The sequence below is a fragment of the Netta rufina genome (genome assembly GCF_964035555.1).
Source record: "Netta rufina genome assembly, chromosome: 3".
Lineage (NCBI taxonomy): Eukaryota > Metazoa > Chordata > Aves > Anseriformes > Anatidae > Netta > Netta rufina.
The window spans coordinates 81,425,696-81,441,827 of NC_140125.1; the positions used below are offsets into that span (position 1 = coordinate 81,425,696).

General features: G+C 40.0%; 1 protein-coding gene across 1 annotated transcript in view; it reads right to left on the reverse strand.

Moving 5' to 3' along the window:
• Positions 1–3,705: 3,705 nt before the first annotated feature.
• The window catches only part of MTCL3 (MTCL family member 3), a gene marked incomplete at both ends in the record, with an annotated part of 29,091 nt that continues 16,664 nt past the window's right edge, over positions 3,706–16,132 (reverse strand). Inside the window, 3 exons of the mRNA XM_084284358.1 lie at positions 3,706–3,816; positions 5,178–6,353; positions 6,981–7,052. Coding sequence (XP_084140484.1) covers positions 3,706–3,816; positions 5,178–6,353; positions 6,981–7,052 — 1,359 coding nt within the window. The remainder of the gene's footprint in view (positions 3,817–5,177; positions 6,354–6,980; positions 7,053–16,132) is intronic.

Below are 16,132 nucleotides of genomic sequence, written 5' to 3' on the forward strand. Positions count from 1 at the left end.
ATCTCTATAGGTATAACAGATTTGAACTGATAGGTAATGTGGCATATCTGGCTTGTTGCCACATAAAAGCGAAATCTTATATTCTTCTTATTACTGCTCTTCAGAATGAGATGCTGTGCGGCAGACAAGTTAATGAATCAGCAGTGTGCTGTCTGGCTCTTCTCTGTCTGACTCCCACGCACTCCTGCTAGAGGATGCAAACGTGTTCAGCTGCATTTATCCGCTCACCTCTGAGGTGAACTTTGCCCACCAGGCCAATAACTGAGAGGAGAAAATCTGCAGCCTTTCTTGGCAAGTATAACTGTCACATTTCTTCGTGAGACCAAGCTATTTCCATTTAGCAAAATACAGAACTCTTATTTTATTGGCTAGATGTTATCTTCTGGCTATGGGTCTGTACTCATTTTATCAGCTTTCTCAGAGGCTTCTGAAATAGTGAAAAATGGAGGTCTGTGAATTTCTCTGCAATACCCAGTGTGAAAGTTAAGCAGCTCTGATCACTCCCTTCAAGCTGAATGCAGCACATGAAGGATGCCTTTTATTTCATAGAATTATAGAATTATTTGGGTTGGAAAAGACCTCCAAGATCACCAAGTCTAACTGTTAACCTAGCACTGACAAGTCTACCATTAAACCATGTCCCTAAGCAACACATCTTACATGTCTTTTGAAAATCTCCAGGGATGGTGACACAACCACTTCCCTGGGCTGCCTGTTCCACAACCCTTCCAGTGGACTTTTTTTTTCCTAATATCCAACCTAAACCTCCCCTGGCACAACTTAAGGCCATTTCCTCTTGTCCTATCACTTGCTGCTTGGGAAGAGAGACTAACGTCCACCCCACTACAACCTTGTCTGAGGTAGTTGTAGAGCAGGATAAGGTCTCCTTGAGCCTCCTTTTCTCTAGGCTAAATAACCCCAGCTCCTTCTCTGTAGTTCCTTCTCTGCACTGAGGTTTGCGGAGGTCCTCACTGTTCTTGCTCATCACAGATTCAAAGACTGTGGGGACCTTCTAAAATGATTTTGGATGCTTCAGGATCCTTTAATTTCAGATTGTAGCCTGTACAACAGCTCCCTAAATGCCCCCAGAAGTCTCAACGTTGACTGGCTTTCTTGATGCTTGACATAATTAGGATGAGGAGTCCAACTCACATAAAGGAAATCTAAAACTACATGAAACAAAAATCACCATGACTAATCAGTGGAGATATAATTGCCAGTTCTGTGCAGAGGACTTCTTGGCCTCTTGACTCAATAGATTCATGGTTACTTTTCTGATTTCCGAGAAAGACACAAATCTTTTCCAAGTTATTTCCAAGACATATCCAATGTATAAATTCAGTGTATTAACCTTTCCTACTACTTTACAGTAGTATCCTTACTGATCCACTCAGTGTAAAGCAAGCTCTCTCTAATCATCTTGACTACATATAAGGCTGAGAAAGGCATAAACAAGTGTAGGTTAAAACCTGAAAGCCCAGAACTTCAGATCAGGTTTGAGCATGATTTGTCATCCTTTATGGAACTGAGCCTCTAACATTTAAGAAAAAAATAAATCTTTTCCTCTCCCGAGGGCAACAGTAAAACAAAAAGAAACTCAAAAAGTCAGTCTTGCTCTAAGATTTAATATGACAAGTTGAAGCCTAGAACTATTATATTTTAATATCCAAATAGCAAAGCCATGAGGAAAAAAAAAAAAAACAAAAACAAACAAACAAAACAACAACAACAAAAAAAAAACAACACAGAATTTTTCAAACAGTTGCTGCAAAATCTGACTGTGACAAAAGCAGCAAAAAGGCCTTTGCTCAGTGATTTGAGAACTATCTTTAAGGTTACAGAAATTCACTGTGAAGGTAAGTTGTGACTGACCATATCTTGTAATAGTTTCTAATATATGTAACTTAACTTTTAGGCAACTGAGCATAAATTAGAGCATCTTAGAAACTCTTCAAAGTTTCAAACTCTCCTGGGCCTGACTTTCTCTTTAAACAGGACACCAGATCAATTAATCTCTACTTATATGTTGACTATCATTTCTTTTACCCATATCTTGATAACTACAAAATAAATACAAACAACAATATCCCCTGATAGGAGTAAGTATTTGTATTATATTAAGGTTAAGTGATTTAACTGATCAGTGTTACTACACACGCATAGAGTACACAGTAGAGCTAGACAAATACAGAGAACACTAAGAGTTTTGTTTAATACTGAAAGTAGTAAGTTTACTATCTTTTTTGTTCTTCTAAAATAAATTCTATTGTCCAACCTCAGCTTACCTATAAGGGGTTTCTCTAAAGACATTGTCTCTGCTATTTCAGGTAGTGGGATACAGCCCTTGGCAGGATTCTGATTAGTTGGAGAGAGGCATGGAGGTGAACTCTTCTCACACAGGAGCACATTAAGTGAACAGAGTGCTGGCATGGAAAGGAAGTCCTTATTGTCAGCTGTAAAAGCAGCTGCTTTATTCACTAGATCCTTTATCATGGCATCTGCACGAGACTTTCATTAATACACTCACTTGTAAATGATCACTTTTGGAGAATTCAAAATTGTGTGACTCTGGTTTCAACACAGGTTGAAAAAAACAGATAAAACTGAGCTCCATTGGGGCACTTCAAATGAGGTTTTCACAGTGGAAGATCTTGTGTTTGTAGTAACTGCCTATGTTCAGTGTTATAGGAAGATCATGTGTGGCCTCTGCTCTCTGTGCAGCCTCTTGTAGGCAAGACAGAAATATTCAGTGGCTGATGATGCACACATGCCTCCCTGATCTATGATTGCTCACCACCATCCACGTGGTTAAACAAGGATCACTCAGCGGGCCAAGAGTTACAATGTTCCTTCATGCCCAAACTGGAGGGAGAGAACCCAGGGCCCTGGTAGCTACAGAGCACACAAGAAAATGTTATCTAATGCAGTAGGTTGCTAGGAAAAGATAATTGGCATCAGAGAAGGTGACTTCACCATCTTTAGTTCAGACTGTATTGTGACCACCTTTCTAGAGCAGAGAATGCAGCCAGCCTACATCTCTCAGAAGAATCCTTGCCTGCTCTGATACCTCCTCCTTTTGTATCTCATTCTCAGGGTTCCAGCTCCTTGTCACATTTCCACATCAGAGTGTCCTATCTCCATTCTCATTTTGTCCCTCCATGGTGTCTAATACACTTAATACGGTGCTGAAAAGTATTATCATCAAAACCAGGCAAAATATATACAGACTGTGAAATACAATTTCAGAACACACATCAAATGTGTTTTCACTATTCATAGGTGGCTAGAATACAAATTCTTTTTCTGAGAGTGGGAAGACAAAAGGAACAGACTCTTCACACCCACTCTGCATATTTCTATTTTGCTTCTGATTTGGTACAAATTAATGAATATTAAATTGGTTCCAGACACTCAAGAATATTTTATTCAAAAATGATAAAAAGTAGGCAAAGTGAAAAATATTCTTTTATGTTTGCTTACCTGGAACACTGTGATGAGCAGTCTTTCTATTCAACTGGGTGATTTTCAGGGTGCTTTTTTCAGTTTTTTGGGGGTTTGGTTTAGATTTGGCAAACAAGTAGTCTTCAGTGTTTTTACAGCAGTGGTTATTACAGAAACTATGTCTCTTGCACGTCTTATCTTGGAGGGTGGACAAAATAAACAAACTGAAAATAATACTACAATGAACAGTAAATGATGAATGGCTTACAGTACAAAAAACAGTGTAAAAAGGAAGACAAGTTTAAATATTGTTGTGTATGAAAGGGATGAAAATAATACAAGGATGAGAATAAGTAAAATGATAGGCTGGAACATCTGGGAAAGTAAATACAAAGACAAAGAGAACAGTCAATTAATGGAATAGCAAGTCCAAAGTTTTAACAAAATAAATAGTGAATCAGACTATGCTTGTGGAGGGACCAAGTGCCCATCTCCCATTGACATCAGTAGGAGTTCTGCATGGTCTAACGTTGAAATGCCAAATTTAATTATTACTGTTATTTGTTCAGAGAAAATACCAATTAGATTGCTTTAAATTTGTATGAACCCATGCAGTGCTCTGCCTCTAAGTTAATGGGAGCTCTACAAGCTCAGAGGTATTGCTAGATCAGAAAGTGAGCATGCCAAATGTCTTTTCTGTTTGATTTCATGCAGTACATGTATAGTAAATGATTAGCTTCAAACTCACTGCGTCTGTGACTTTCTGATACAAGGAAACAAAAGACTAATTAGTCAGCATAGGGATAAGAAATAATAGCTTTCAGCTTCACCTGGTAACTACTTTGACTGTAAACTAGCAGGACAACACAAGTAAATTAACATAGCAAGAGACTTACTAAAACATCTGGATAATACCGTGAGCAATAACAGCATTTGCCAACTATAGGATTGCAATATAAGATAAGGGTAGGTAATTTTCATTTTTCATGGCAGAAGATCTTGAGTCAGCAAGGAATTTGCTCCCCAAAACCTCTTTGGAACAACTCTGCACATCACATGCAGGATGCTCGTTGGCTCTTTCCTTAGAGGATGAGAGAAGAATAAAAAAGAACTGCAGAAAAGACGCTAGTCACTGTTTCATGTAAGCAGTGACCCACAGCCTTTCAACAAAAGATACAACCAGTTACAGCAATTCCAATATTTACACGCTACTGTGCGGCTCTGTGACTTTATAATTTTTCATGGTTTATTTTTCTCCGTGGTTTGTCATAGTCTTTATAATTTTGGAAACTGTATGCTTCCTCCTGTTTAAAATTAATACATTTTGTTTTTATTAATTTAACAGGGACCCAACCACCAAGAAAATAACCATGCTCATTTATGTGCCAAAAATGCTATCATACGCTGCTTTAGAAGGCACAACTCTGGCAAATGCAGCTGCAAAGCCAGAAGAAGGAGTAAAATCTTTCACCTCCTACAGTACAATATATTCTCTATTATACCTAGAGTATAATTCTTTTAAATTCATGCAGACATGATTTATTCACTGTTCATGAGTAGGCCCCTTGGTAGAACAAGGTTTCATATGGCCAAATGAGGATTTTAAGTAATTTAAGAAATAGAGACTTTTGTCCACAGTTTAGTGTAAAAATTTTAATATGCCATACATCAAATTTTAGGCTTAATTCGTTTGGCCAAGCCTTTTTACCTGTAGGCCGTAATAAGTAAAAGTCTACCTGACTCACTGACAAAGGTTCGTCTGCACTTCGATCATCTGAAGACTTTGGAACTTCAAGTCTGTCGATGAAAGTCTGGAGCTCTTTCCTGAACGCCTTCATCTGCGCATTGATCCGGTAGAGAAGCTCATGCTCACGTATTCTGCTGCCATCGTCTTCCTCATCCATCAGTCCAAACAGGTCCCCATTAGCTACATAAATTCTTGCCTCTGTTATGATGGTGCTTGTGTCAGAAATTAAGCGATCTATTGTCTTGCCCAGTCGCTCAGCTTCACAGCGAATGTCCTTCATCTGCTGCCTATCAGTGAAGCTTTTCTGCCATCCAGATGGTGTTGGATAAAAAGACCTCGTGGGTGTCAGGCATCGGATGTTTCGTACTTCTTCAGAGTCACTTTCCCCACCAATGGGCCCTTCCCTTTTGCGGTGAGGGGGGCGGGAATCATCATCGCTCTCCTTTTTTCCTGCATCACTTTCTGCATCACTGTCTCTGGGGCTGCCACGGATGCCAAGATGAGAGGCTAAATCATAGCGCTGCATGTTGGACATGAGAACTCTGTTCTCATACTGGAGTTGCATGACTTTGCCACTCAGCTCATTGATCTGCATTCGTGCAGCTTTTAGCTCCTCCTGCAGTGCTTCTGTCTTAGCATTATCATGGTGCCTGGAGCTCTCATGGGCTCCAGACTTGTACTTGTATTTGTTCAACTCAGCGGTTATGCGCTTGTTTTGTTCTTCCACATCAGCTAAATTTCTCCTCAGCAATTCTGTTTCATCTTCTACTAGCTGCAAATGCTGTCGCAATTCTGACAGAGATTCACTCTGTTCTCCCAGGAGTGGATTAGAGGTCCCTGAGAAATCGTCTCCTCTTAAATCATCAAGCTCTGCTTTCAGTCCTCTATTTTCTACTTCTAGCTCCACTATTTTCCTCCCAAGAATGTTAGCTTCCTCTTCCACAAGTCTCAATCGAAGCTTAAGTTCAGCTTCTCTTGTGGTAGGTGGCCCACCTGCTTCACCTTTTGGCAAGGGACTGTCCAAATCCCCATAAAATGATCTGTATTTTTGCAGCTCATGTTCAAATCTGTCCTTCTCCTTATCAATCTTGGCCATTTTCTTCCTCATCAAAGCTGCTTCTTCTTTGACAAACTGTAGCTGGCATTTCAGGTCTTCATTGTCCTCCTTAGGAAAAAAAAAAAAGGAAAAAAAATATTTGAAGAAATTTGATGTAAAAGAGGAGACCTCCAGTGGATGGTCTTAAATTACAAGATCACCAATCACAGGTACATGGCTTTATAAACAAAGGATTTCCCATGATCATTGTTTTTCATTGATTTGGCAAAAGAAGGAGAAATAAATATTTAAATTTAAAAGAGGGAGAAAGCCTATTTTACTTGCAATGAAAATCTGCATGGTCTCCAGAAAATACAATTGGGGGCACCTTGTATTTTCGAGACTTGCAATGCTGCAACAGACTTTACACCACTCAAAAATCCTGAACTTTGTGTACAAAGAGCCTATAATCTTGTTCCAATGGTGGTCTGTTTACTTATTTTGCCTAAAGTATACAGAGCACATGTAAGCTGGTGGGTTCTGTTGCAGCACCAGTGGTTCATTTAGGTGGTCCCTGACACCATGCCAGATGACTGTAGGTATGGGGTAAAAGTTCGCCATTTGGCAGCATATATACATATAAAGAAAACACCAGAGAAAGCAAGCAGCTGAAGTGCTTATACATCATATACATCATTTCTAGAGTGTCCCTGAAGCCTAAACATGAGGATCCAGAGTACTGATATTTTAACATACCTCTGTTGGTGTCTGCTGTGACTTTTTTTCTGATTTTTGTAGGTCTTTGCTCCCTCTTCTTTTCAGTGATTGCTGCAACAACAAAATGAGAGGCACTGAATATTTCACTGAAGATGTATATAATTTAGTCATTTTTTTTAAACAGTGAGACAAGTGCAAACATAAAAGCAGTAATTTCTTTTAGTCCTTGAGACGATGCAAACCACACAGCCAAACCACATAATCAACGTCAGTGACATCCCACCAGCTGACCTGGGCATGTATCTACAAGCATATCTTTCTCTGTGTCCCACCCACAGACTTCAAGCTTGCAGTGGACTACCATCACTCATCTCACAGGCATACACTGTAGACAAACTCTGTGCAGACAAACACATAGATCTGGTCACTGGGGTCGTTCTGTTCTCTGAATGTATTCAATAAATGTGACTTAAAGCTGCTCAGACTACAAAGTCTTACACAAAGTGAATTAGCTTGTGACCAGCACCACACAAACACATCTGTGTACCACCATATGAACATGTTCCTATGGTATCTTCACCTGTGCTATGTAGCCAAAGTGAACAGGAAAGAAATTCCTGCTTTTATAGCAGGATGCACTGGGTTCAAAACCTACTGGAAAAAAAATCTCATAATTGCTAACAATAAAAAGTTCATTAGCAGGCAAGCGGTAGCAGTGGAAAACAACTGCAACCATCCCACTGTCAACACTCAATACAGATCATCAAGAAAACAGCAGGAGAGAGGAAAGTGCCTGAGAAAATATGTTAATACATAACATCCCACTTGCAGCTGTTCCCAGTTTTTATTCTCCCCAGGTAAAATGTAGGCCCTGCAGCAGGACAGGAATAAACTGTCACCAACTCCCTCCGAGATTATTCTCTGATAAAAGGACCCTTTGTGCCACCAGGAATCGAGAAACATGCATTTCCCTGCACCAGCCAGGGAGAAAGCAGCTGTGTCTAAAAGCCATCCAGTTCTATATGGTGGGAATTCAAATCTGTTCATAATCCTCAAGGAACAGAGTACAATGGGCAAGTATGCTGTACATTACAATCCTTTACTGTATTCGCCTGCTGGTACCAATTGTTCTCCTTCTTCTACAGATCACTTTCCTAATGAATGTTAAGCTCCATGGACTGCTCACTCCAAAGGAAAAGTCAATGCCATAGAAGTGACTCAAATGTAAATCTAAGCAACCTTAAGAGGTAGTTTCCTATAAGGCTTTTTGCTCAAAATCCCTATAGAGTTATGCAAGAATTAAAATAAGCTCAGATTTAGAAGAACTAAAATTCACAGATGGATTCACTAAGAATCAGAATCAAAATTTTTTAGTCTCTTGAAGAAATGCTGAGTGCTCTCAGCAGATAAGACAATAAAGCCAAAGATGATGCATAGGTATCTAGCTGAGATACTAATCACAGGATTCTAGAAGAATCTAGAAAAGACACAAGAATAGTTACATTAATTCACCCCTTCCTTTAAAAATAAAGCTAACTACTTAGGGATTGAGTCTACAAATGATTCTTCTCCAGGGTCACCCAGTAGTTATCCTATTACAGAACTGATATGTGCATGTGGAAGGCTTTTTGTTGTTTTTCTTTCTGAATTGCAAATCTATAAAGAGTTAAACTTTCAGAGATACATCTTCCTCCTGTGCATTGCCATTAGTTATACCACTATAAAAAGCCCCTTTCCAGAACAGTTATCACTGCAAACTTTGGCTTGCACCAGATTCTTGCCAATGCCACCCACTGATAAAGTAACTAAGGGATAGTTAAGCTATATTTCTCCTTGATTACATAAATTCCTTCTTGCCAAGCTCAGCATCTCTCCACACATAATGAGGTTCTGAAATGCTGAACTACATCTTCTTGTGTACCCTACAACTTTTTGGAAGATATGAGATATATGAAAAAGTTTCAAAAGTTTCAGATGACCAAAAAAAAAAAAATAATCCTAGAGGCCAAAAGTATTTTTATGGACTTGACATAAAACTAAAAACTTGTGTTTCTCCTTTCTCTCTTTTATGTTTTTTGTTTGGTTTTTTTTGTTTTGTTTTGTTTTGTTATTTTGTTATTTTTTTTTATGTTAAAGTCCCTTTTGATATAGTCAGGATAGTTCCATTTTAACTACAACAATAGTTGTGGCTATTTAATGACTAGGCATGACTTTCTACTCTGCTCTACTTGAATTACAATAAACCATGCACAAAGCTTATAATATTCACCAATGAAATTATGGTGTGTATTAACATAATTTCATAGCAGAAAGCAATGAAGAACATACACAATTCAATGGGCCGGATGATTTGGGTAAGTAGGTTAGACCCAGCAGGAATTTATATAATCTCTTTTCTTGTGAAAAACACCAGGACACAATTTCTGTTCACCAGAGGTTAAGATCTCATTTACACACTGCAGCTGACAGATGGCATCTTCAAAATCACAGTGCCCCGTAAACATCATGTTAGGACACTGAGGCAATACCCATACTGAATGAAGAATGCCACATATCAAGCAGTATATCCTGCTATAAATAATCAATATTGAGAGATTTATTCAGAGTTCAAAAGTTGTTTGTTCAAAAAGCTTTGTGTTTGATTCTCTTTTAATATAACTCTCCACTTGCTGAGCCTTTTCCCATGTCACAGTGTACCGCAAAGCATATTGTAATTACCCTTAGAGGTCACCTCTACTGTTTCTCAACTAAAGAAAAAAAAAAAAAAAAACACCCTCAAATTCTAGAACTGGTTTTGAGAATTTGTTGCAAAGGGTAATTTCAGGGCTCAGAAAATTTTTCTTCCATTTTTTTTAAATTACATTCAGTTCAGTCTATTTAATGATGATGAATTTTAAAAAGAGAAAAATAAAAGTAACAAACACAAGACTGCCTTTGTACTATCTGATCAGTATGCTAGCCAGACAGCTTTATGGTTTTAATAACCTCGAACCAAGCTACCCATTTGCAGGAGAAAAGAATAAGCAAAAAATGCCTATCATACTGTGATATCTACAATGGGGAGTTTGCTAAACTGCTCGAGTAGTATTGAAATATTTCAACAGTGCTAGGGATAATAAGAGCTGCAAGTAGGGCATATATGCCTGTATTGTACAAGCTCTGCTTACCTCTGGAGGAAGGAGGTACACCCAGGTTTGAGCTGACTATCCCAGCATTCGCTGTTGTGAGCACACATAAGGCTGCATCAGTGTCCTGGCAACGCTGAGGAATTGCCACAGCCTAGATAAGCCCACAGACAATGTCTGCATTATATGCACACCGGATCACATGCAACGGGCAATTCTGTTGTGATGTTCAGCAGCACCAGTTCTCCAGTGACCCCTCACTGGAGTTATTCCAATGTCTTGCTGGAGATGCTAAGCACTTCTCAAGACCAGATGGCAAAATCCTTCTCTTGCCAGCCTTAAGCTGCAATCCAAATGTGCAATCCTAACCACCTGCGATGCTGAGTGCTTCACGGATACAAAAAGACCTGAAATCTACTCTATAAAAATACAATGCAATGAAATAACAGCATCACACTCCAAGTAGCAAAGCTGTAAAATGAACTCAGTTATCACTGCCTAACTCTAGACTACAGTAAATCTCCCTGCAATTTATAAAGAAGCCCTGAATAAAACATACAAGATTTCAAGACACTTAGGTTGATTATTTCAAGCCTGATCCGAGGGTAAATGATCTAAAAATCAATATATACAACCACAGGAGGAATTCCCAACACATAAAGGGTTATATGGGTGCACAGGGCTCCCCAACCAGCCCTTATCCCTCCTCACAGAGCAGGACAAGGCAAAGGATGTACAGCGTCTGAACCTCCACAGCTGCAACTGGCCTTTCTCATTCCCACACAGTTGCACTGTACACACTCACAGTTAGCTGCCTCCTAACTGCTGTGACAGATCAACAAAGCTTTCAAAAATCAGAGCAAACCTAACACCGTCTTTATAGTCCTGAAGCAACATCTTTACAGCCTTTGATCTGCCTCATCTGGTGGGAGGTGTCCCTACCCATGGCAGGGGGTTGGAACTGGATGGTCTTTAAGGTCCCTTCCAACCCAAATCATTATGTGATTCTATGAAAAGTCACTGAATATTGAACAACTTTGGGGCAGCACAAACTTGCCGCTGGTACTGAGTGACCGTGATCAGGGAAATGGAAATTTGCCCTAAGACTCTCACTGTACTTTCCCTTCAGGCAAGTATGGTCGGTTAGCTCATGGATCTGGATCAAAGCAGACACAAGACAGATTTTTCAGTTTACTGCCACTGAGTCTAATTCAACATATCAGATTATGTAGTAAAAAATAACTGGACACTCTCCATGCTGTCAAACTGAAAATACGCTGTCTCCTGAAAGCAATCTTTGTTTTTTAAAATGTCTCCTTTATTCTGCAACTCTATCAACCTTTTTCACATACGGACTCCTTAAAATGCCAGCCAATCGGTGGCTGTTAACCAGTAACAAACTCAAGACACTGGCTTTGTCTGTCATTGGTACCAGTATGTAGAATCACACACACCCTCTACTCCTTCCACACTGTTTCAAGGGCAGCAGCCCCAAGTATTACTTGCCTGCAAAATTAAGGCAAGAAAGAAAATGCAGAGGATATGGGAAATGCAAAGAAGCACAGCACCCAACTCCATGAACCAAACACCGAGCTGTGGTTCTAAGCATACCCCTAATAGCTCTAAAAATGTTCTCTTCATATTAAAACTGGTGTATTTGAAAACACTGCTGAAGAACAATATGAAATGAGATCAATGAGAGAAAAATATATATTATGTAGTTTTTTGAATATCTTCATATTTTAGAAGAGAACAGCTATTCTGCAATGTTTGAATTATTTCATTTTCATTTATGAATTACTTCAGTTATCATTTTCAGATCATTTGCCATTATTCGTTTGTAAATTAAAAGAAAAAAGAAAAAATATAAAGAGGGAAAAAGACACACGCTTGAATTTTACCTAGAGAAATCCTTTACATTTTGTATGAAAAACACATTACTACAGTAAATAATCATAGAATAATAGAATGGTTTGGATTGGAAGCGACCTTAAAGACCATCTAATTACAACCCTGCTGCCATGGGCAGGGATACCTCCCACCAGACCAGGTTGCCCAAAGCCCCATCCAGCCTGGCCTTGAACACCTCTAGGGATGGGGCATCCACAGCTTCTCTGGGCAACCTGTGCCAGGGCCTCACCACACTCATAATAAAGAACTTCTTCCTATAATGTAATTACATTATAATACAATTATACTAAAACTTCTTCCTATAATAATGATAACTCTGTGATGCAACCAGATAAAAACATTCTTTGCAATGAATAAAACAAAGCAGCACATTTGCTTCCATGACACCTGCTTCCTCTGTTTTCCTATTTGAAAAAAATCCTGAGCAGTAGAAGATGAAAGCTGCCTTTTCAAAGCTCTCCATATGACCAGGTCAAATAGCCAACTGATTCTGATACTTCATTTTTCTGTGATCGTACACTCCCTCATCTACCAGTATATCTGAAAAGAGTGAAAGAAAATTCCTGAAGAGGAAGATGCCTCCTGCCATTTGAACCTTTTAAATGATGAATGAGCTAGACATGCTTAGTTCCCCAGCGCTATCCAACTAGGCTTCATTATGGATGCAGAAATCAGCGTCAGCTAACACTCAGCTCCCTAATCCTGAAATGCAAGAGTAAATCTCAGAACATGAATCCTCTGAAGTGAAAACGCTGGAATAAGGTATTTTGTTGCAGAGTGATGCTAGTTAAATCTGTTTACTAGTGCTTGTCTAAATTGCTGTTTATTTGTCAGCTTCATTATTTATGTTTTCTGAGAGAAAAGAGTCAGTCTTTTTGTCAGGGTTTGCACAGTGCCCAGTACAATGCACCCCAGCTGTTATCTGGGACTGCCAGTATGACAGACAGTATACCAACACAGCTCAAAAAACCAACATACAACAACAGCAATAATCATAAATCACAGACATGGACGTGGAAGTTATCAGTAAAATACATCTCAGATTTTACCAAATCAAAATAAAGTTTTACATACACTGCTCACTAGAGATGTATACAGAAGCTAGCTCTGCAAAGCTGGGGGCTGACCACAGGTGTACAGTGGTTTCAAGTTCATTTTATACTGAAGAGCATGCACAGTCAGCTCTTAAAGTCACTCAGATGGATTCACAAGGAATGGTGGCATCAACAACATGCACATGTATACGAACTCATTTAGGTTTCTAGGCACACAACAAAGAAAGGAGCTTTGCAGCTCTCCCTACAAGTCTGTGCACCAGAGACAGCACTTCTGGTCACAGGAACAACTCACAAAAAAAAAAAAAAAAAAAAAAAAAAAAAAAAAATTACAGTAGAGAGGATGCAAAAATTTGAGATGGATTCAGTTAGGAAAAATTCCGAAATCTACACTTGGTCTAGAGGTCTTCACAGTGAGAAGGAGATTTTCTGTTAACAGAGGAAAGAAATCCATTTCTCACATGTCAGCAATCACCACTCTATCTTCTCACTAGAAAGAGGGGTCTTCTTTTTCTCTTCATCTCTTTTTTGTCTTTATTTCCTTGGGGAAGTTTTATAGTACATTCTGCAAATTGGCTGAGAAATATTTTCTGTATATAATATGACATGAGGGGAAGTTTTAAAGGTGTTTAGGAATTTAGATGATTGAAAACTGAGGACCGGACTGCAGTGCTCTGAAGTTATGCCAGTGTATCACTGCCACAAATTAAATCTATGTTTTGTTGAGCAACTCATGTCAAGAACACACATCACAAAAATGAACCAAGGAGTCTAGAGTTTAAAATGGAGGGAAGACTTTTTTGCAGTTTGGACATCCTCTCACCCACTTTTCTCACTCTATCTCGTATCTTATGCTCTCTGTCTGGTATATTACACTCACAAGCCTGCACCCAGTGCTTTTCCCAGTATTTCTACCAGACAAAGATGGAGATGAGAGAAATAGATTACTGCAGCATTGGCTAGAGCAGGGGACCAGTGACTTGCTTAGATTTTTAAAGATGCTCATTCCCAGAAAGGGAAGGGGCTGTAGATCATAGGCTGACGTAAAATCTGCATGTAGATGTGCTGTAAGATTCTTATTTAAAGGTTCCCTTTGCCAGGAATGAGGAAATTTCATTCTAAAATGAAGTCTTCAGCTCATTATAAATATTTGATCACTGGGATGCATTTTTAACTAGCCGTCATGAGCAAACATCCACTCTTCTGCATTTATCATAAATGTCACTGAGCCAGCAAATCACCTGCAAATTAACACCACAGCAGTCCTAATGGGGTCTCACAGGAATCAATTCTTGGTCCTACGCTAATTAACATTTTTCACTCCTGCCTGGGAAAAACATAAAATAATCGTGGATTTAAACTGCAGATGAAGGTTGGAAAAATGTTAAAAAGGAGAGTCACTCATACTACCTAGGTGCAATGAAATAACTTATGTTTAAACATGACTAAGTGTGATAATACACATGTGAAAACAGAATGAAAGCTATGCTAAGACAATAGGAAAACAGCCTAGACAATACAGAAGGAACCTGAAAAGCTACATCTCTGAAAAAGACTACAGGGTCAAAGAGGATAATCAGCTGAAGTGATGTTCAAGTGTACTTTTGTGACTGTATAAAGCTTATAAATCAAGGTTTTTGTAGCAGGGGGGCTGAGAGAGAGCCTAGTAGTTGCCCCATGTCAGATCAGAGCCAGCTCCAGACGGATACAAAAGAGACCTGCTGCTGGCCAGAGCTGAGCCAGGGAGTGTCACTGGGTGGGCCTCTGGGAGAGCAGATTTAAGGAAGGGGAAAAAATAAAAATAAAAATTATAATAAAAAGGCTGTGCAACAGCAGCTGGGAGAAAGCAGTGAGAAAAATGTGAGAGAAGCAGCCCTGCAGAGCCCAAGGTGAGTGCAGCAGGAGGGCAGGAGGTGCTCCAGGCACCACACCAACAGTTCCCCTGCGGCCTGTGGAGGAGCCCCTGGTGGAGCAGGCTGTCCCCCTGCAAACCATGGGTCCCATGTGGAGCAGATCTCCATGCTGCAGCCTGTAGAGAGGAGCCCCCGCAGGAGCAGGGGGTTTGGGGGGAGCTGCCGCCCACCCATGGGGGACCCGTGCTGGAGCAGTTTGCTCCTGGGGGATGGACCCCATGGTATGGAGCCGTGTGGGAGCAGTGCTTGAAGAGCTGCTGCCTGTGAGCAGCCCCTGCAGGCTCAGTTCAGGAAGGACAGCATCCATGGGAGGGACCCCATGGAGAGCAGGGGCAGAGAGGGACCACGAAGGAGCAGCAGAGATGAAGCGTTAGGGACTGACCACAGCCCCCATTCCCTGTTCCCTGGGCCGCTTGGGGCAAGAGGAGGTAGAAGAGGGTGGATGGGGGGAGGTGTTTTTATTTCTCACTGCTCTAGTCTGTTATCAACAGGCAATAAATTACATTAATTCCATTATGCTGAGTTTTATTTTGCCTGTGACAGTAACTGGTGAGTGATCTCCCTGTCCTTATCTCAACCCATGAGCCTTTTTCATCATGTTTTCTCCTCCTGTTCTTTTGAGGGAGTGTGAGAGGGCAGTGAAACCACCATGGTGACCAAATGGCTTAATTAGTCCTAGGAAGTAGATGTCAAAACTGAGGTTCCCTGTGAAGTCTCTAGAGACGGATGTTCCTTTCCACAGTTGTGCCACCCTCAGACCAGTGCAATGAACCACTTTCAAGCAGTGCCCATCTTTCTTCTTCGATGGAGGCCAAATTCCTATCTTAGGTTAACAGCTTTATTTTTAGATGCCTACATGATATCAACCCTAAGCATGCAGATTAAAATGAACAAACACAGCATTGATGCTAGACTCATCATTCTCATGCTGGAATGTAGCACAGTAGCAGGCTGGTAACTGGCCTTCAGCTAGTTCAGATGAGAAGAGAGGTGCAAAGTTTTACCCATTATTAGAACAGTTCAGGAAGAGTTGTGGTAGGCTGTTTGTAGCTGTCAATGTTCACAGAAGACCAGCAACTTTTTCTGAAAAGTAGCTATTGTTTAAATAAAATGTCTTGAGATATTCTGTGACCCATGGTATTGAAGAGGCCAGACTGGCTGATCATATTACACAGTTCTGGCCTCAA